Here is a 20825-nt window from a genome sequence, read left to right on the forward strand (position 1 = left end):
TATAGCGTTACTAGAACTTTGCTGAATTAATTAATGTAATTGCATCATACAAAAAAGAATCATGGTATAGGACAAAGATTTTGTGTATGCGCTGTTGTTTTTCAAGGCTGTGGTAGTTGTATGCCATCTCAATTGTTATACTTTCTAGCACACATTTCTGGTAAAATATTACGCATTTTGTTTGTACAGTTAATTCTCTCAATACTGAGAAAGCATTTTATTGAAAACTTCTAAAAGGACACAATGATCACAACTACAGCAGGAATCTGGCACAGAATGTGCTCAGAATTTTTTACAAAATAATTACAATTCAAGAAAAAAAATGCCTGCATAAATCAGTACAAGTATCACAAAGTATAAAAGCTATAAGACAAGAAAATCATAGTTCTTGCAATGTAAAACACGCTTCAAGAGCTGTATCCTGTTCTCACACCTTTTATGATTTAACTTTCGTTCGGGAAATGATTTCATTCACAAAACTGTTGTTCTTTGCCAACACATCATTTCTCAGCTGTTTCAGCTTGATTTTGATGTCTTCTTCTGACATATCTGTCAGGGGCAGTGCTTTCACTTGACAAAGAAAATCCTGAATTACCTTTTCACCTTCCTGAAATGGAGGGAGGAGAAGAAAAAGAAAACAGAAAGGATGTTTAGATTGCAAGCAGGATTTTTCCAAATCCCCCAAAGTATTATTCATCACCAGAAACTTTTTGCAGGCAAAAACCATTGTTATTTTTGCACTTGCTATCGTGTTCTCAACACCAGAACAATCCAGTTATACTGGTATCAGGAGTTCTTTCCCCTTTCAGTCCGTGAGCAAAAAGCGTCAGCTGATCAGCAGAAATACAATATTTAACATTGAGAGCTCATATATGTGTTCCACATTTAATTCCAGTGTGCAACCCCATTAGGTGAGGATTGCTAGCAATAATAGCATCAGAGTGGCCATATTACCCGAACTAGTTACTTTTTGGAGGACTTGTAAATCAAAACCAATGTTTCAGTATGCAAAAGGAAAGAACAAATTGTAACCAAGCAACTGGAGAGTGGCCGTCACCAAGGAGAACAGATGATAATTAAGCTTTATGCATATGCTTTTACACAAACAGGCAAAGTGGAACTTCCAAACAATCTGAATTGAATAGCAAGAACAAACATTTCAATGAACAGTATTCAGGATCCCTGTATTAGAAACAATTTGCCCAGAATACAGAATTTTGTCTAGTCCTCTGCATTTTGCATTTTAGAACCCTACTACAAAGTTTGCTTAGTTTTGTTTTATCATTTAAGACTAATGCAGTATGCTTTCAGTGCAGAAGTCTCCAAAGGACTTGGAAATGTAATAGCACGCTTTTCCCTCTAAACATGATGTTAACGAAGGCAGACAAATTGCCTGGGCGAGACATCTAAAGCCATGCCATTCTATTGCCTAGTTTATGAAATATTATGTATTACTGAAATATCCAAGAATAAAACATGATGCTCTATTTGTCAGAAGTGTTTGCCACGTCAATTTAATTTACACCAACTTAAGACCACACAGCCAGATCCAACTAATATGAAAAATACTTCACCATGATACCTAGCAAGCTGGCAAAGGAAAGGTAATAGTGGAGCAACTGAGGCAGCCGGAGGAGGAACCCTCCGGGCACTAAAAGGCAGGACAAACCAGAGATGGTTCATCCACAACATCAGATCCACTTACTGAGCCAGGAACAAATGCAGTAGACCTCTGAAACTGAAAATAAAGTAACAGGTAACAGCCTCTGTCTAGAGCAAAGGCTTTTTAAATGTAGAAAGTGCTTTAGATATGGACTAACACTTCAAGGCTTCCATATACTGGAGTATTACCAAGATTGCCACTGAGGAGATAAATGACTTACAAGGCTGTGAAGTTTCAGGCCAGCTGCTGGGACACAGAACTAAGATCTGTAAGCAGATTTATATGCATGCAGCAAGGAGGACCTGACTATTGGCCAAAAACAAGGCAAGTCATAAGGCAGCATGTGGATTTCCTAGGAGACTGCAACAGATGTCACTGTAAGGACTCTTAATCCAGCAATAAGACGACACCGGATATTCTTAAAAAGCTTCCTGCAAGCTATTGTTTTCCTTTACACTACCTGCTAAATGAAGCTTCTTTCAAGAGAAAGCGACGGGAGAAGAGAAAAACCGGTTCACTCAAATGGCTTTACACAACTGTATTATACAATGTAGACATGATCAGATCTGTGCTGAAGATGTGGGTTTCCTCAACTTCTGCTTGAAGCCTGGGCAAAGCCAAGAGCATTTTACTTCTCAGTTGAGCAGAGAGAACCAAGCTAAAATTCTCACATGTGAAATGGGAAGAACTTTATGACATCTGTAAAACAGACACTCCACGTCCAAATTGCCGTGTCCTTCAATATGATCAGCTTGTGAGACATGTTAGTACTGATGGGAGATGGAAGGGCACAAAGAAGAAAGCTGTGTACTCAGCTTTTCTCTGATGTGAACAGATCTGAACATGTTCATGTTGAGCTTCAAGAAATCAGCACTAATGAGCCCCCAAATAAGGGGGAGCAAAACCAGGTGCAACCCACCTGCAGAGCCAAGAATAATCTAAACAATTAAAACAAAAGCTATAACTTAAGTCCCAAGAAACATTGCATACAAACTAAGCAGCCAACAAAACTGATGAACACAAAATTCTGGCTTGGTTCATGGCATAAAGGAAACCCGAGAGGACACCTAGAGACATGGTGTCTTGTATGACTCCAGTTGTATGCCAATCATACTAACTGCTGATCATTATTCTTTAAGAAAAAAATTTGTTTCATTCTCATGACTATGTTTTTAGATAAAATTCTTGCTTATGTTAACTCGAAATGAATCTAAACCAAAACCCACTATCCTTGAACATCTCTTCAACTCCTAATAAACTTCACAGCTAAAACATTTTGTTAGGGAAAAATGAGATTATAGTTAATTATCCTCAAGCTTTGGGGGAATCTGAATCCTTAAACTATTTTGCTTGGGCTATTCCAGCTAAACAAATTTAAAAAAGCATTCTTGACAGCAAACCTCTCTTTCTCTGTAGAATTTCTTGGCTGGTGGTTCTCCTTCAGATTCCTTGGACTTGCCAATGTTTTGAAACTCCTCCAGCTCCAATGCTTTCTCTCTTGCACTTTCTATCACATGTTTTGGGAAAGCCGCCAACTCTGCTACATGTATTCCAAAACTCTGGTCACAAACACCTGGATGCAGAGGAAAAAAAACCAGCAAAGAACTCTCAAGAGATAATATGGCTACACAGAGATTATATGAACAAACTTGTAATAGTTCTCTGTTCTGAAGAATTAAGTGCATGACATCGTTTGGTTCTCCCAACAGTTTCTGATTTACCTTTTGGACTATACACAATAACACATACTAAAGAATATGCTCTTATTTAATTAAGCTCTCTTAGAGCAATAATTGCAGAGCTCCTGTCCTGGTTTCAGCTGGGATTTAGTGAATTTTCTTCCTAGGAGCTGGTATAGTGTTGTGTTTTGGATTTAGTATGAGAATAATGTTGATAGCAACAACTAAAACATCAGTGTGTTAAGTAGTGTTTATACTAAGTCAAGGACTTTTCAGCTTCTCATGCCCTGCCAGCGAGAAGGCTGGAGGGGCAGAAGAAGTTGCAAGGGGACACAGCCAGGACAGCTGACACAAACTGGCCAAAGGGATATTCCATACCATATGACATCATGCTCAGTATATAAACTGGGGGGAAAGCTGGCCAGGGGCCGCTGCTCAGGAACGGGTTGGGCATTACTCAGCGAGTGGTGAGTAATTGCATTGTGCATCACTTGTGTTGATATTCTAATTCTATTATTACCACCACCATTATTATTATTTTCTTCCTTTTCTGTCCTATTAAACTGTCTTTATCTCAACCCACGTGTTTTACTTTTTTTTCCCAGATTTCTCTTCCCCGATCCCGCTGGGGGTGGGGGGAGTGAGCGAGTGGCTATGTGGTGCTTAGTTCCCAGCTGGGGTTAAACCACGACAGCTCCAAAAGTGCTTCAGAAAGAAAGGGAAAACTCTTCAGGCAGAAAGCATTTCCCATACTTGGATGAAACTGAATAATGGTTTTTATTAAAGTACTTCAGCACAGTCTGTAAAATATAGTAGTTCGCATAATTTATTTTTTATATATCGCTCACATTTTTTCTATATTTATTTGAACACATATGTGTGTGTGTGTATATAAAAATATTTAAAATGTTGCATTCTCAGTCCTCCTCCTCCTCCTTTCCATCAGTACCATGTAACTCCTCAGTCTCCAGGAGTCGTCTTTAATTATATCAAAACCTTTCAACTTTAACTTTACACTTACTTCAATTAATACACTGTTTATAACATTTGGTTGAGAAAGAAAAGTTCTCATAATTGCTCAAAGTATGTCAATTATACACAGTTACATAAGAATTTTCACTTCAATATCAAAAGCCCTCTGATACAATCTGTCAACACCATTCATTTACATTACTATAATTCCCATTGGCCACCCACAAATATTACTACATCCTTTTAATTCTGGTGTCCAGCAAGGAGTTATGAACAAATGAATTACACATGTAAAATGATCCTTAACTAATCATCTATTAAATACTGAGTAACTGAAGAACAGGTAAAGGAAAACTTAGCATTCAGATTTTTTCTGGTTTATTAACCTTGTAATCTCTCAGGCTTCTTAAAGGAAATAAACATTTTAAAGCAGAAATTAGTCTTCTTGATTTTATATTAAGAACACACACCTCCCCAGACACAAAGCTAACTCAGGTCTCTGCTCAGAGAACAGTACTTTCTGTGTCTTCTCTTCCAGCGATTCTGTCACACTCGAAGCATGAAGACAGGGATGAAAGCACTGTATAAAAGTTCCTGGTCATGCATTTCAGATTTAGTTATACATTTCAAATGACATGAAACCTGTTATTTGTTTCAAAACACAGCTGTATCCAAGCTGCCTATACTCACATCCTTGACTGAGCAACATAACTCTTCCAAAAGGGAAAGAGCACAACACTAAATGCAAAAACTTATGTGAAAGACATCCAATTTGAGACCAGGTATTTCAAGATGAAGATTTCATAATGTTGTATCTGATCTGACAGAGGTTTAAGTAGACAGATATGAACTATTGTGCCTCTATGCTCAACAGCACTTCCAAGAAAATGGATCGAACGAAAAGACACTACATGTACAAAGAAAAGATGTGTATGACTAAAAATGGCAAAACTGATTGAAGAAAAACATGAAACCAGACTTCTAGAGTTTTCACCAGGACCGGAATGGGTGAGTTAATACAGGTTAAAAAAAAACCAAAAGAGGCGGGGGGAGGGTTTGAAGAAAGAGAATTCACCCAACTATCTGGGGAATATTAATTAGGAGTTTTTATCGTAAGAGTTTCTATTCCAAAGGATTTAGAATGTAGAAGGTTTAGATTTAGTGTATATTACTTCCCTCCCCAACATAAGTACTCAAAATAAGGCACCTAAATAAAGATGGCTTGTTTGAAGATACTGTACATCGCCAGCTCTTGCTGCATTGAAAACACTTATAGTTTCAATGTACGCTTGCAGCAATTTATGACTATACTTGTCTTCAGTTCCCATGCCACACTAAGTCATATTTTAAGCATTGATTTGAGCAAGGCATTCAGAGGGCTCTGAACCTTCACTTGGTGGAAGGAGCTCAACATGTGCTGGAGAAGATGGGAAACAACAAACTACAAAAGAACCACAGACACTGCCTCTCCACTGGAACAGGCTGGGTACCAGGGCCACAGCACTTTGGACTAATACTCAGAAGCAAAGCCTGGGCATCGCCTAGGAAAAGTGCATGAACAGAGAGGAGAACAGAGGCCATTTCTAAGGAATAAAGATCTCAAAAAGACAAGGACACAGAGTAAAAGAAACAAGACTGTGGCAGCTGGAGATGTTCTAACCAGCTTTAAGTAGGCTTTCAGTAAAGCCAGAGCAGAGCAGTACTTCTGGTCATGCTTTGATTCCCCTTGTTCAGAGCAGTCTCCTAGCTTTACAGAAAAGTATCCGAAACCTAATTGCAAGACTATAGCCAGAGGGGAATACAAAATTAGAAGTGGTTATACAAGTAATCAAAGGGCAAGAAATGAAGTAATTTAATGGATTTAAAACCAGCAGAAATGAGTAAGAAATAGTCAATTAGTAACATCATAGGAGGAAAACTAGCATGGTACCACTTGAGTGAGGCTCAGATCAGGATATAATAAAAACACATTTACTAGTTATCTAAAGACACTTAATAGTGTGGTGATAGCCTGTGATGATTATAAAAATTATCTTTAAAAGCATAACAGTAAAATTTAATAATTGGAGACCATATTAGATTCATTTCATATATGCCAGAAGGAATGAACTGAAAAGTCCTAAATTGGCTAAAGAAATCAGGAAATATTGGAGAGTGTTCCAGGATAACACATACTGAACATGCACTGATCATGAAAAGCAGAGTTATAGGGATGAACTAAGCAAGCAAAAGCAAGTATTTGGTATTGTGTCAACATGACAAAACAGCTTTTAAAATGAGGAATGAAGTTCAGCAATTGTACCTGTAAGATTAAATCCTAAACTAAAAAGATATAAGTAAACATCAGTCTCCAGGACTTGAGATATGAGACAAGGAAAAGCTCCTTAGCCTTAACAAGAATGGATAATACTTAATTGTTTTAGTGAAGATAATAGCCTAACTCCTCAAATAGTTATTCCTTATTTGAGACAAAACCACTCCACAAGGTAAGTTGTTGATTGGATCCAGTATAGCCACAGTGTTCTATCAACCTGAGTGTCATCTAACTCATTCCTTCATTGTGGAACTCAGAAAAGGAAAATTAAGAGGTATTTTAAAGTGAAAACATAGCATAACAGTACACTGCCCACATTTTAAATCAAAATCTCAGTCCAGAGGTTGGCAACCTGACTGAAATGCTCTTATGGGAACAACCAAATCACTGTAGAGTTTACAACTAAATCTGAATGCCATAAATGACCACACCTTGCAAGCCACAGTTATACAGCCTTGCTTTATTTAGCATAAATATAGGCTCCTGCTGAAGGGAGCAAGAACAAATGATTGGGGATATAGACAAGCACGAGAAACCACTTATTGCGGTTAACAGATGAAATTTATGCCCAATTAAAAATTGTCTAATTTAATGCCAAAAGGAGGAATAACTGGATCCACCAAAGGGTTTTAATTAAATACATCTGACTTATCTTACACTAACAAAACAGGCTACTTGTTGTTTTACTATGATGCCATTTGCTAAAAACTAAACATATGATTTTTCCTACAGCAAACTACTGCATAAATTGAACAACATCTTTCTTCAATGACTAAGCCTTATTACAATGAAATAGACATTATTAAAAACTGTCAGCACATAAAAGTTGTACTCATTTCTTTTAAAAGAACAGTTTAAGGAACATAAGTCTTTTCTATCAGCAGGTTAAAATGGCTGATTTAGGAAAACAGAAAATAACCTTTTGGAACCCTCCTCTCTGCTCTTTAAAAAACAAAAAGGGACCAACCTCAAAAGCATCAACTTGAGTGGCAGAAATAACCTAGAAGTCTTAACAAATAATCATCAACATCACCACCAACTGTGTTCACACATGGACAGAGCTCCTGCCATACACACTCTCTATGGACAGAGAAGAATATGTCTACTATAAACCCTAAGTCTGGAGTAAGACATGAAATTTTTTTCATCTTTTTTCCATTAAGATTTCTTCCTCTCTCAGAGCGAAATAAAGTTTACCTCGTTCACCATTTACACAGTCTTACCTTCCTTGACACGATAAAGCATCGTCAGTGTGTCGTCACTGGTCAGAGCAGTAACATGTAGGTTATTTACTGTTGGCACTTGGTCAGCAAGAGCTGTCAGTTCATGAAAATGTGTAGCAAACATACAGAAAGCACGGATTTTGCTAGCAATGTATTCTGAAATAGCCCATGCTAAGCCAAAGCCATCATAGGTAGAAGTTCCTCTTCCCAGCTCATCAATGATTATTAGGGAGTTTTCAGATGCTGTCCTAAAAACACAAGAGCATTTTATAACGTTTGGGAACAGCATGAACTCTAGATATTGGAGTACCACAAGCTATGTTGTAGAGGCATAGCATAAAAGAGGCAAAAGACCTTTTCTATTTACATAACAACATACAAATAAAGTGCAGTACACACACACAGACCATTCCAAATTAGTTTCTTTGTCCCATTTAGACTTTGGTCTCCTGGTAGCAGCTCTATATGACCACTGAAATAAACAGAAGGCTACTTCAAGAACTTAAGACCCTGCTAAAGAGGACTTCAGATCCTCCACTGAGATCCTACATAAAAGGAAATCTTAAATGCATCTTTCTTAGAGCACCTCCTTTCCGATCAACTCCAACCAACAAAATCAAATAAGCACAGGACTTACCTAAGGATTGAAGCAGTTTCTAACATTTCAGCCATAAAAGTAGACACGCCTTTCAGCTGACTGTCTCCAGCTCCCACTCGAGCCAGGATACAATCCACAACAGTTATTTCTGCAGAGTCGCATGGTACAAAACACCCAATTTGGGCCATAAGAACAATCACCCCTGTCTGTCGGATGTAGGTTGACTTTCCCCCCATGTTAGGGCCTAAAGAAGAAATTTTGCAAATGAACTAAAAAACCATCATCTTTTACAATTCAACAGTTCTTTTAAAGGAGAACAGGCTCTAAATTAAAACAAAGAATGTTTAAACTTATCACTCTCTTGCCAGGAAAGAGTAGCAGACTTGTCTAACAGGTGCAACAAGCAGCTCCACTACTAATAAGGCTTGCTTTTATGTCTTACTGAATGCTGCTTTTTCAAAAGAAAGGTGATCGGAGAGCATTAGGGGCCTTCATAAGTTTTGGGACTTTTCAGAAGTATAAGCAGCCATCTAAAACACATCCATACCTAAAACTAATAAGCTTTAATTTAAAAGTCATCAGTATTGCTGCTTAAGAATGAAAATAATTTGCTTTCACCTCAAACAATTACAATTTGTCTGTAAAAATGAAATAGCTTAGTTACAGACCAGGTACAAGCTAATGGGTAATTTAAATTATAATCTAAAGGGATTCTGAATCAGCAAAACCAGATATTAATAAGTTAAAATTAACTGAAGTACAAATGAAATAAGAAGTATTTTCCAGAAAACTGATCATTAAAACCAATTTTACGCTTTTGCTAATCAGAAAAACACGGGTGTTACCATGCATTTATTCAGATTTTTAGTTTTTCTTTTTGATTATGTTAGAAGTGTTCATTAATCATTCTCTAATTTCAGATCTTTGCCACTCAGAATGTATGTCAAGGACATCTGGATGGAAATTAAAATTCAATTAAATCTATAAACACTAAAAATGTTTTCCTGTGTAGCAAAATTATCTTAATTACACCAGAGAATAGGGGGAAAAAAGGGTACAGTCATTGAAACATGTTTTGCATTTAAGATCGACTTTAATACCAAACAAAGAAAACATTAACAAAGAGGCTGCTTAAAATCTTGCCTACAGAAGGGGCCTACGTGGCTACAGTACAATTGATGCCTAGTGGAATTTTCCAAATCACTTAAGCAGGTTCAGGTTCTCCAGCTCCTGAGGTTGCCTGGCTTGTGGAGTTACATTCACTAAAGGCAAAGAATACATGTATTAAGGAAGCACTAATTTCTTATTTCCTACTGTCCTAGCAGCCTCCCTCTTCTTCCCAAATGACTATTTATAAATTAGTGGTCACCTTCTCCAAACAGTGCACTATAACTACAACTGTAACAACTAATTCCATGACTATTAGTTTGGAAGATGAGAAATATGTCTGTATGTGCATAAACATGTAGAATATCCACTATCAAAGGAAATATTTCACAAGAACACTGTGGACACTTTCTTTTTTTAGTATAATAAACAACAATAGCTTACAAATACCCTCCCTTCTTTTCCAGAGCTAAATCTTATCCCCCATACAGAGAGATGAATAACTTGCTAGCTGCTCACCCTTTGTTGATTGGAGAAATTGTTTTGACAGAGTTTTATTGGGTTGTTGGTTTGTTTTTTTAAAGACATCATTATTGGAAATACTTGAGACATTTAAAATGTAAATAACAAATGAAAAAGAGAACAGAAACATTTACCAGTAATAATGTGGAACATCTGCTTGCCCTTCTCAAACGTAATGTCATTGGGGATGAAAGCCACCTCATCTTGCACTTCGATGCAAGGATGCCTGGCACCTTTCAGCACAATTCTTCCTTGTCCCTTTTCCAGAATGACAGGACGGACATACGGCACTGGTGCTCCGTTTGACACATGAGCAAAACTGACAATTGCATCTAGTTGAGCTATCACATCATTCATTGTCTGTATTGGTTCTGCATAACCTGTTTTTTATTAGAGAGATATCCAAATTCAACACAGTTAGAAATTGTTTTGTTCTTGCTGAAAAGATATCTTAAAGCCTATATAGAGCCCATAAAATTAATTCATCTGCATTAAAAGTCAATTTTGTTCTAGGTAACAGTCACTTTCTATGAGAGTCTAAGATGTAATACTAAAGTTTCCATGCTTTGACTACAAAGGGAACTTCTTCAAACAAAGAGAAGGAAGAGGTGAGGCCCTGTTGATTGTTTTGCCTTAACACTAGATGAGAAACAGCTTGTCTCAGTACAGGAAGGCAAATGCTCACAGTGGCAAGACAGCTGGAAATCCAGTAAGTTTCCTCCCTCAATAATACACTGCATTTTGATGCTCATGCAAACAAAGACAATAAAGACACAGCACTGACAACTCAGACACAGCAACCATTTACGCTTATGTATGGAGAGGTCTGTAAGATACAGTGCCTGTGATACCAGACAACTAGACTAGATGGCCCAGCATCCCCAGTACCAGTTTTTAAGTTCTGGTGTTTGGGTTTTTTCAGTGAAAGGGATGAGGGACAGGAGGTCCTCTACAGAGGTAAACCATCCAACACCTGCGAATGGGATGCATGTGTCAGAAGAGGTGAGCAGCAACTTGCAGAAAGAGTCCTACCTGTACAAAGTACATTTACTGTTCTAACATCATCTCTTGAACTGGCTAGGTATAGATCATTAAGAGGATTTTAAGTCACTTTCATTCAAGAATTACACACATAATCCAGTCTTTTTCGTTAAACTGCCTCCACTTGGGAAGAAAAATGCTTTTTAAATACGCGTATACACTTGTAAGTCTATGACTGCACACCACTGAAGCTTTAAGCAGCACCAAAGGACTTTATTAAACATACTAGGTATTTATAGATGACATATTGAAGCTAATCCCGCTATAATACCCAATTAGCTTTCCACATAAATATACAAACCTTAGTATGCTACACACAGAAAAACACCACTTGAAAATTACCAAGATACAAAAACCCGCCAAATATCTAACAAGCTACTGATTTTGCAATACACTGGCGAATTCCTTATCAAGACAACGGGTCAAAGCTTATGAAAATTTCCACTGTAACTTAATACACACTCAAATATATTAATACATCAGCTTAAAAAGGGTTTTTATCTTTAATCCTTTCACCCTTAGTTTAGTATTCATTAGTACTTTCACTTTCCACTTCTCTCTTTCAAAGAGCTAAGATTTGTTCTGCTGGAACTAGTGCCTTTGGGAGAGTGAATTTTTACAGAATCCTGCAGCCCAACTTCCCTGATGTCTCTTCGCCTTTTGGTGAAGGATAGTAAAGAATGCCCTGTAAGTAGGCAATCTTGGAGCAAAATATATGGAAATTAATTAGGAAAACAATAATTTTTTATTGTACCATACAAGTAATGAATAACTTGATGTTATATTGTATACCAACGTTATTTCTTCACCATCCTTCACAGACCTCAGGTCCCACTCCCTCAGTTCTCTGTTGTCCTTGACCTCTTCTGCCTTCTACTTAGTCTGCCATTTGGGTGGAGATGCCCAGAGTCAGGGAGGTAGATGGAGGACAGATGTGGCCTTTATGGGTGTACTTTTGTTCCTTTTATGGGATTAGCATTTGCACACACCCCATCACTGCACATTTGTAGCAATGTCAGGAAAGGGTCTGACCACAGAAGACAATATATTTCAAACTTTCAACAACTGTCTAAACGCCAAACCTCATTTTTCACACTAATTCTTTGGGGAATGTTATGGTTCTTCTCTATAGAAGGATCTACAAAGTAACTGCAAGTCCTCCCAGCATTCCAGACTGTGATACACATCAACATTGACATACTCACCTGAAGCAATGTTAATGATTTCCTTAACAATTGCATCCTGAGCCTCTTCATACTCTTCCCTGTTCTTTATATATTCGTCATTGACGGAGCTCAGTTTGCTGTGAACAAAACCACAATATTTAGAAGCTGTGATGTTCTGTCTTCACTGCTGCAACACCAAACTTCTGGCCTCCTCATCTATGAGTCAATACCAGTTGTCCCCACTTGTTTTAACAGCAAGGTTCAGCACAAGGACCACAAAGCAACTAATCTATGATTCATCCACACCAGGATATCAGTCAGACTAATTCCAAGTTGAAGATCACCCACAAGGGCCAAACCAGCAATTCTAGCATCTCTGAACACATCATTCTTAAAAATCTTACACTAGTTGTTTGTTATAGACATACTATGTGATAAGGACTTGCTCTTACAGCTGAGTTTCTGGCCATTTTGCAACGAGATGTGGCACATTATAGCACTGGCAGAGGAGAATTTCTGCTAAGCAACTGTGTAATTAGCCCAGAGTCCTACAACAGGCTTATCAGAGCTGAAGGCATTGACTTCTTTCATTTAGTAAAAACTTCAGTGAACTACTGTCACTAAGAACAGGTTCTAGTCTTCAAAATAAGGTAAGCTGAAATCAAGAGATAGTTGAAACAAGTGTTTATTCCTCTCAAGCTCATCTCCAAACACAGAGCAGAGTCTGCAGGACTGAATATGAAACCCACCCAAGTAACGCACCCACACTATAAGCAGAAGTCAGCCTTGTGCTTCTAGTACCATCTACAGAAGCAACTATAACTTAATTAAGCACAGAGAAGTCTGTTTTATTAGTGATCCACGGGTTTCTTCCCTAAGGGAAAGTAACAGATGACACTTACAGAGGTTCTAAGTACCATCTTCTCAGTTACAGAAAAGCCTAACTTCATCATTACGTTTAGATTCATAACATATTTAGAAGCAAAAAAAGCTGTTTTAAATTTCAGGAATGTTTTGAAAAAAAATCCTCTGAGTAAATGTTAAAACAAAATGCAATTAAGGTTTACACTTTGTTCATTTAAGTAAATTGGTGTGAAATACACCAACATATTGGTTGGCGTGAACCAGTACGTTTGCCCTCCTTTTCAAAGCAAAGGATTTATTACTATGAAAGTGAGTGATTAACAGAAACAGTCACTATTAGTAATAGCACTGGCTTGAAACCAACCTTGCCCTGTAGGCAGTTCTCCTCATACATGTCTATCAATCAAGATCTCTCTCTCTCAATAAACTCACTTCTCTGATGCTAACTCCAGCAGGAACTGTTATACATAAAGCAATAGCAGCATGGTTTGTCTGAAACAGACTGTATGATGTATTAATCTCTGCTATTTTTACCCTTCCATACATAACACATGCAGGAGACTTAAAGACTAGTTTTCTCCTGGACCTGCCACTGACAGACATGAAGGAACTTGTCAGGAGGTTGAAGTCCAATTAGTGGCTGATTATTAGCGGCATTTCTTAGGGTTGATACTGGGGCTGATACTATTTATGCCTTGATTAACAACTTGAATGATGGGACTGAATGCACTCTGAAATGCACTCTCAGCAAGGTTGTGAACAAGACCACATTAAGGGGAGCTGCCAGTACGCTGGAGGACAGGGCTGCCATTCACTGGGATATCTACAGACTAGAGAAATAGGTGGACAAGAATTTCAACACAGGCAAATGCAACATCCTGCACTTGGGATGAAACTCCATGCAACAGTACAGACTGGGGTCCAAACGGCTATAGAACATCTATTTCATAAAAGTTGGGGGACCCAGTAGACAAGAAGCTGAACACAAGCCAGCAGTGTGCCCCTGAGGCAGAGAAGGCCAAGTCCATACTGGCTGTACTAGCAAGAGCACAGCCAGCATGTCGAAGGAAGTGATTCTTCCCCTCTATTCAGCACTCGTGAGACCACATCTGCAGTGCTGTCTCCAGTTTTGTCTTCCCAGTATAAGAGAGACATCGAACCTGGAGCAGATGGCCACCACGAAGATTTGGAGCTGGAGCACATGGCATACAAGGACAGGCTGAGAGAGATGCCTGCCCAGGCTGAGAGAATCTGAAGTCAGCCTGGAGAGGAGAGGCACCAGACTCTTCTTGGAGGTGCACAACAGAAGAATGAGATACTAAAACCCCAAGCTTCTGCAAGGAAAATTCTCATTAGATCTGACTAGGAAATTTTTCACAAAGAGTGGTTCAGCACTGGAACTTGTGCCCCACCAGGTTGTGAAGGATGCTTGGAGGATGGGCACCTGGGCAAGGCCTTGAATGACCTCATCTAACTTTGAGATAGGACCTAATTTCCAAGGTGGCTCTGCTTTGAGTGAGGGGTTAGACCAGTTAACCTCAAGAGATCGCCTTCAACCTAAGTTATTACCTGATTCTGCATATGCAACTTTCTACTTTGTTTGCTCTGTGTAAAAATAATGAAGTACAGAAAGAGAGACATCTGACGACCAAGGTAGCCCTTGCTCCTTCTAAAATGCTCTAGAAGAGCTAAAAATTCAACAAAAAGTACAGACTTTTTGCTTGGCTGATCTGTGACAGAACTGCTGTCCTGACAAGGAGGCACTGAAACAGCATCAATGCAATTAGCCTGAAGACTGAAATTTTTAAATAGCTTAATCTACAGAGCCACAGAATCAAAGTCCAATACATAGGACCAACAGAAATTACAGTGTGATTTGCAACAAAAAAAAGGTAATCACCAACAAAACTGCTGCATGTCGTATTTGGTGATAAACATAAATAGCTCTTTTCCTATTGCAGCTTGTGAAAGTGTCTGTATAAACACTCACAGTGAATGCAATTATGCTACTAGCTGCAGCTAAAGCAGAGAAATTAGCCCAAGTCAAAGGACCAAAAATAGCTAACAGTTGGCAAAGTAAATGGGGAATGCAGCTTTTAACAGAAACTGTATGACTACTCATCCCTCATGCCAGTCTTGCTCACATCTCAATCTGTGAGCCAATTAAAAAGGTGGAAATTCAGCCATTCAAGATGTAGGGAAACCAGTGTATTGGCATAATTATAAAGAAAGGAACAATTTTATTTCTTTCACAATAGGCTTGAAAAACTACCAAGATGATCTCATACCTGTTAGTAAATTTCACACCATTCTTCTGTGTATCAACTATTCCATATTTTGAATTGTTACGGAGAACTTTTTCCTCCTTGCAAGTTATTCGAAAGTGATGTCCAAACTGTGAATTTGTCTCCAGTTTGATACTTTTGCCAGCTTCCAAACCTTTTAGATGAAAAGAAAGAAAAAAGAAAACAACTGTATAGAGTTTCAATGCATGTCCTCAAAGGCTGTAAAATAGAACTAGGCTTAGCTAAGAGTTAGATGAGTTACAGTTCTACAAGATGAATTCTGCAGTATCTTGCAACATACATGATAATTTCTGAAATATTCTGGAATGCCATCCTTAAAAAAAAAAAAGGCCAAGTTATAAACCAAAAATCACTCAGTTTTCAACAGATTGTACTGTGACAAATAAAGTCACCCCAAACTAATAATAAAATACAAACATTCCTTAACTCCTCTATACCAGTTTTCATCACTTGATCTCAAAACATTTTACAAAGGAGGTAAGAATCAAAGGGAGTTTCATACCCTACCTAGTTCTTTGGCTGCACTCTTTAAAAAGGACTGCATTTTTTCTTCCAGTTCATTCATCTTCTCTCTTAATTCTGTCAAATTAGGATCAAAAGAAGCCTTGACAAGAAATTCATGATTCTCTACCTAGGGAAAAACAACAAGAAAAAATTCATATGAACATAGGCAGTTAAAAAAAAAAAAAAGAATCACCTCCCTGATCATACACAGTGAAATGAGTTTACTTAATCATTTATTCCATTTATTTTTTATATATATAATTTTGTATTGCAATGCTGTTTGTGATAATTGGTGTCTGATTCAACTACAAAACAAATACATCTCTAACACTCATTTTCTCAAATAATATACTTTATACAAGCAAAACATACCAATTTAACAGACTCCTTTACTTTGAAATGGAGTCGTCTGCACATTTATTTGCATACAAATAACTGAGCAGTAGGCAGGAAAAAAGGGAAGTCAGAGGAAATGAAATTGTTATTTACATAATCTGTATGCTAGCCTGGACTTATGCAGCTAATCAAGACAGAGTGTAAAAGGATGGGGCGTTTCAAAACAAGAAGTCTTTGGAAATAGAAGTTTCTGAAACAGTAATTCCGCCCCAAAACACACCCAAGAGGTTACAGAAGGAGCCTAAATAATATCACCAAAATTCCTACCCAATTTCAACCCAGTTATTCTGAGTTGAAAAGCATACACATTTCCTTCCAAGCTAAACATTTTCAGAGGCACAGATGAAGTAAGTAGTGTTTCATCTTTTTCCTCTCTCTTCCCCATGCTTCCACTGCCAGGTGTGTGTTTCTGATGACCTCACAAGCCTCAAGTTTAATTCACAAGCACAACTTGTAACTGCTAAATAAAAGAAACTTGATTTTTAATATACAAACCATTACAGTCAACAAAATATTAGCACTGTTGTCCAACATGGAAACTAAGCACTGGGTTTCATATTAGTAATATATTTAATCTAATTAAGTTAAAAAAACCAAACCAAAACAACACTTTCATGAAGCTTCCCCTAGCTGGGAATTATCTGCAAAGTTGTACACAAAGCAGCTGCAAATACTTTGCAAAACACATCGAAACAACATGGTGGTTTACATACAATTTCACTTTTACCCACAAACATATGTTAGCAAGAAGAGGAAGGAGAAGAGGAAAGGGAGGTTCACAGTTCCTTTACTCCTTCCCAGGCAATAAAAGTATCACTCCAGAAAGCACCGAGCAACAGGAACTATAACTGCAAGAACCACCACATACATCTTGTTCTACTAAGCACAAGAAGCACTTCAAATCTGCAGTGCATCAAAACAATTGTAAAAGCATTAGACTGAAGACTCCCAGGTTTTACAGCAACTTGGAACAAAGACCTGGGAATGCAATCTGGAGATGAAAGCCACAGGGCTTATGCCTTTTGAATTTGGAATGGGGGGACAAGTAAATTATCATATGAAGAAACTGCACAGCATACGGTATGTTCAAAGGATTGCTACTTTATTCTGAGAATTATCTTCTCCCAACAGATAATTTGATCTTCCACAGATGTTGCATCACAGAAAACTGAACCGTTGGTGCTTATTTGCTCTGTGCAATTACCAGTACTGCAAGGCATTACACTCAGCCTGCCGTTTTGGTTCCAGCTGTGTTGTGTGCAAACACACTGCAATGGCAAAGTTCTCCAGTTGCTTAACCAGAGATGTGGACTCCACAAAATAATGGATTATGAGATTTTAGAGGACCATCTTGAAACTTGGAGGCGTTAAGAAAGGGGTACGAACAAATTCATTCCCTGTTATGTCCCTGTTGATAGGCCTGCTCCTCCCATTCCCTTAATAATTCTGCTAAAAGAACAGCAATGAACTTTTATGACAGAGCATACAGCAGAAAAGACCATTCCTGGTTTTGTAGGGCAGATCCTGGATCGGAAACAGAAACTGGAAACGCTGGGATGCAAATGCCATGCATGCCAGCCCTTGTCACGTCTGGCTTCATGAGACAACCAAAGTTGACAGACAAGTGAAAAGTAATTTTGTTTCACAGCTTCAACGAATTATTTGCAGCCTGGAATAAACGGCAGAAATCCCATAACCTCAGGAGAAGTAGGGTAACATTCCCAAGGACCCATAATGCTCCACCAGCCCCAGCAGGGCACCCAGTCTGGCTGTCGGTTCTGGCCTTCACCCAGGCTGCCATGTCAGAGAGGCTGACCAGAACCGAAGCTGTGCCCTGCACTTCTGCCCTTCAGGGCCTCCTCGCTGCAGGCAAGCTTTCATTTCGCTGCAAGCAAAGATCCATATGTGGCTAGAGCTTATAATGTGCAAAAAAGCTATGTTATTGCCTCACCCACTGTTCAGTCCAGCAGTCATGGGGATGGACTTAGTTTTCATGTGCTTGTTGCTAACTCCATTACAACTCCAACAGACCTGTGATGACAAATGAACCCAGAGGCTGCTAGCGTGCAAGAAATAAACCCTAAACTGCTGTGAAGTTTCGGGACAGGAGCATTAAAGTAAAATTACTGCAGCTTCCATTTACATTAATAGTCTGGGTTAGGGACTGTAGCAGTTCAAGAACCAGTTCGCAGCAGACCAGGCACTCCAGCCCCAGGGTAAGTGCCCAGTGGCTTTTCCAGGTGTAGATACCAAGTCTTTAGGACATCTAGCAGCCTATATCACATTACCTCAGCCTGAAAATCTGAATTTAAAAATGTGTAAGATCCAGGTTTGAAGACAGCTTCTAATATATTGCATTACCTACCCCAACTATGATAGGGTAGCTCCTTCCTCATTCAGGCCTCATGAAGTAACCCTTACCAGGTGAAAAACAGAACTGCTCCATCTGACCACGCTCTCCAAGTGAAAGCCAAGTGTGATCAAGTGAATAGAAAACATTTTAAAATTAAATTAAAAGTTCAGCTAAACGGCTAAGGAAGTAAAATTATTATGGTTTACTAAAAATATTCAAAACTTGTGCTACTAATTAATATATAAAAACATCAGGCACCCAGAACTACATTATCCTCTAACGTTCTGCTCAAGCTGTGCTCCTCCTACAGCAGGATCTCAGATATAATTAGGTAAGTCACTTAAAGCAAACTTTTGCTTTTCTCTTCCACAGCCCTCAGTGTAAACATGGCCAATGATCTGGCAAGATAAGCATTAACAGGAATGTGGTATTTGTGTTCTTCGTGCTTTGTACCTAATGAATCCACCATCAGTTATGGTCCAGTAAGGCTACACCTCACCAGAAAAATGGAAGGAAATACCAGTGAACCCAACTCACTCCCCTCTCATCTCCCCAAAAGAAGAATAAAACTACTCACCATCATTGTGATATTTCACCAATATATTGATCGCTGAAATGCACTTAAGTCTAAATTACAACTCCGTACTGCATTAAATACAAACATTAAATCTGCTTCAGAGATTAAGGAATGCAACAGACGTGCAACAGATTGGTCTGAACACTCTTGCTACCACCTTCACTCTATATATAACCTTTTACTGGCAACAGTCGTGCAAAGGGTTATAATGAAAGCAAATCCCTTAACACAATATGGATAAGAAGCAGGTAGACATTCCCTTTTGCTGTACTAAACACACTGCACTTTTTTTGGTGTAAGTTTTTGCTCAGAGCTACTCTGAAATGAATGTTCAAAGTATAAAATATTTAATGTGGTAAGTAGCACACTAACGTCACAGCATTGACAACACTTTCATACCTGCATATGTTTACTTACATGAAATAAGACCCAAGTGAGTCACATTTCCAAGGGGTGCTCAAATGAATGAGGTGACAGCAAATAATTTGCAGACTCTGGGACTATGTTGAGCTAGCTAGCTAATTTGAAAAACAAGTCCATCTGTAAAGGGCTGTACTCTTAATACTCAAACCAAAATACTATATACTGAAAGCACTAACAAACTCTGAAGTTGCCCTGACTTGAGGAGGAGGTTGGAGTAGCTGGTTTTTCGAAGGTTCCCATGATTCTGTGAAAGGCAGGAATGGAAGTGACAGTTTCTCAACTTTTATTACAGCTAGGTAAATGAATAACCACATCCCACACTTTTTGAACTTAGATGTTTCTTTTTATATTAGACTGGATTATTGACATAATTTAGTTGCTATGACAACCTGTCCTTCAATCACACTCAGAGCTGGGTATTTTGTTTGAACTCCCTAAAAATCTAAAAGGAATTTCAAGTCAAAGTTCAAGTTTTAACATTCATATGGACAAGGTTTATTCCTCTGGTAAAACCAGCGTTGGCTTATCTATAGCCATTTTCCAGTATCTTGGGGGGGGGGTGGAATTCAACACACCAGATTCTATGGGACTTGATTAAAAATAACTGACTTCTTGTTATTCTGTTTAGAAGGACAACAAAACATTTTTAAAGTAGAAGCTGAAAAGAAATTTGAAGAGCTGGACTATGAAGGGTAAAGGCTTAGAACAGCTGTTAGTTTTAAAGAAAACAGAGTCCCAGGGCATACAAACTCCATCAACAGATGGTCTGTAACTAGTATAAAGCTATAAATTTCTTCATTAGCATATATCACAAATTACAGCAACATGTCAATCAAACACAGTCTTTCCTTAAACAGTAAAATGCAGTTGATGAATGCATACACAATACAAAGAGATAAAGTGTGGTGCTTCTGCCTTTGGAGAAAATTATGCACGTTCAAAATTTTAAAGCCATTGCAGTTTTCAAAAGTTCAACACCTTGTCCTTAGTACCATGCCTGGCACGTGGTTAGGTAGGTCTCATACTTCTAGTCAGCTGAGACTGACACTCACAACAATCCTAAAAGCCTCCCAAGTTTTCCAAAATGACTGAAACATCTTATTGAGAAGGGAACATT

General features: G+C 38.3%; 1 protein-coding gene across 3 annotated transcripts in view; it reads right to left on the reverse strand.

The window, feature by feature from the left end:
• Positions 1-202: 202 nt before the first annotated feature.
• Positions 203-20825, reverse strand: part of MSH2 (mutS homolog 2) — a 54685-nt gene continuing 34062 nt past the window's right edge. For 2 of the 3 annotated variants that reach the window (XM_050893098.1, XM_050893097.1), the window contains 8 exons: positions 15963-16086; positions 15438-15588; positions 12325-12422; positions 10213-10458; positions 8489-8693; positions 7852-8099; positions 3064-3236; positions 203-607 (listed from right to left, as the gene is read on the reverse strand). In XM_050893098.1, coding sequence (XP_050749055.1) covers positions 437-607; positions 3064-3236; positions 7852-8099; positions 8489-8693; positions 10213-10458; positions 12325-12422; positions 15438-15588; positions 15963-16086 — 1416 coding nt within the window. In that variant the 3' untranslated portion in view covers positions 203-436. Of the gene's footprint in view, positions 608-3063; positions 3237-7851; positions 8100-8488; positions 8694-10212; positions 10459-12324; positions 12423-15437; positions 15589-15962; positions 16087-20825 lie in introns of those variants that run through there. The other variant, XM_050893100.1, reaches the window with a different exon arrangement.

The sequence above is a fragment of the Gymnogyps californianus genome, chromosome 3 (genome assembly GCF_018139145.2).
Source record: "Gymnogyps californianus isolate 813 chromosome 3, ASM1813914v2, whole genome shotgun sequence".
Taxonomy (NCBI): Eukaryota; Metazoa; Chordata; class Aves; order Accipitriformes; family Cathartidae; genus Gymnogyps; species Gymnogyps californianus.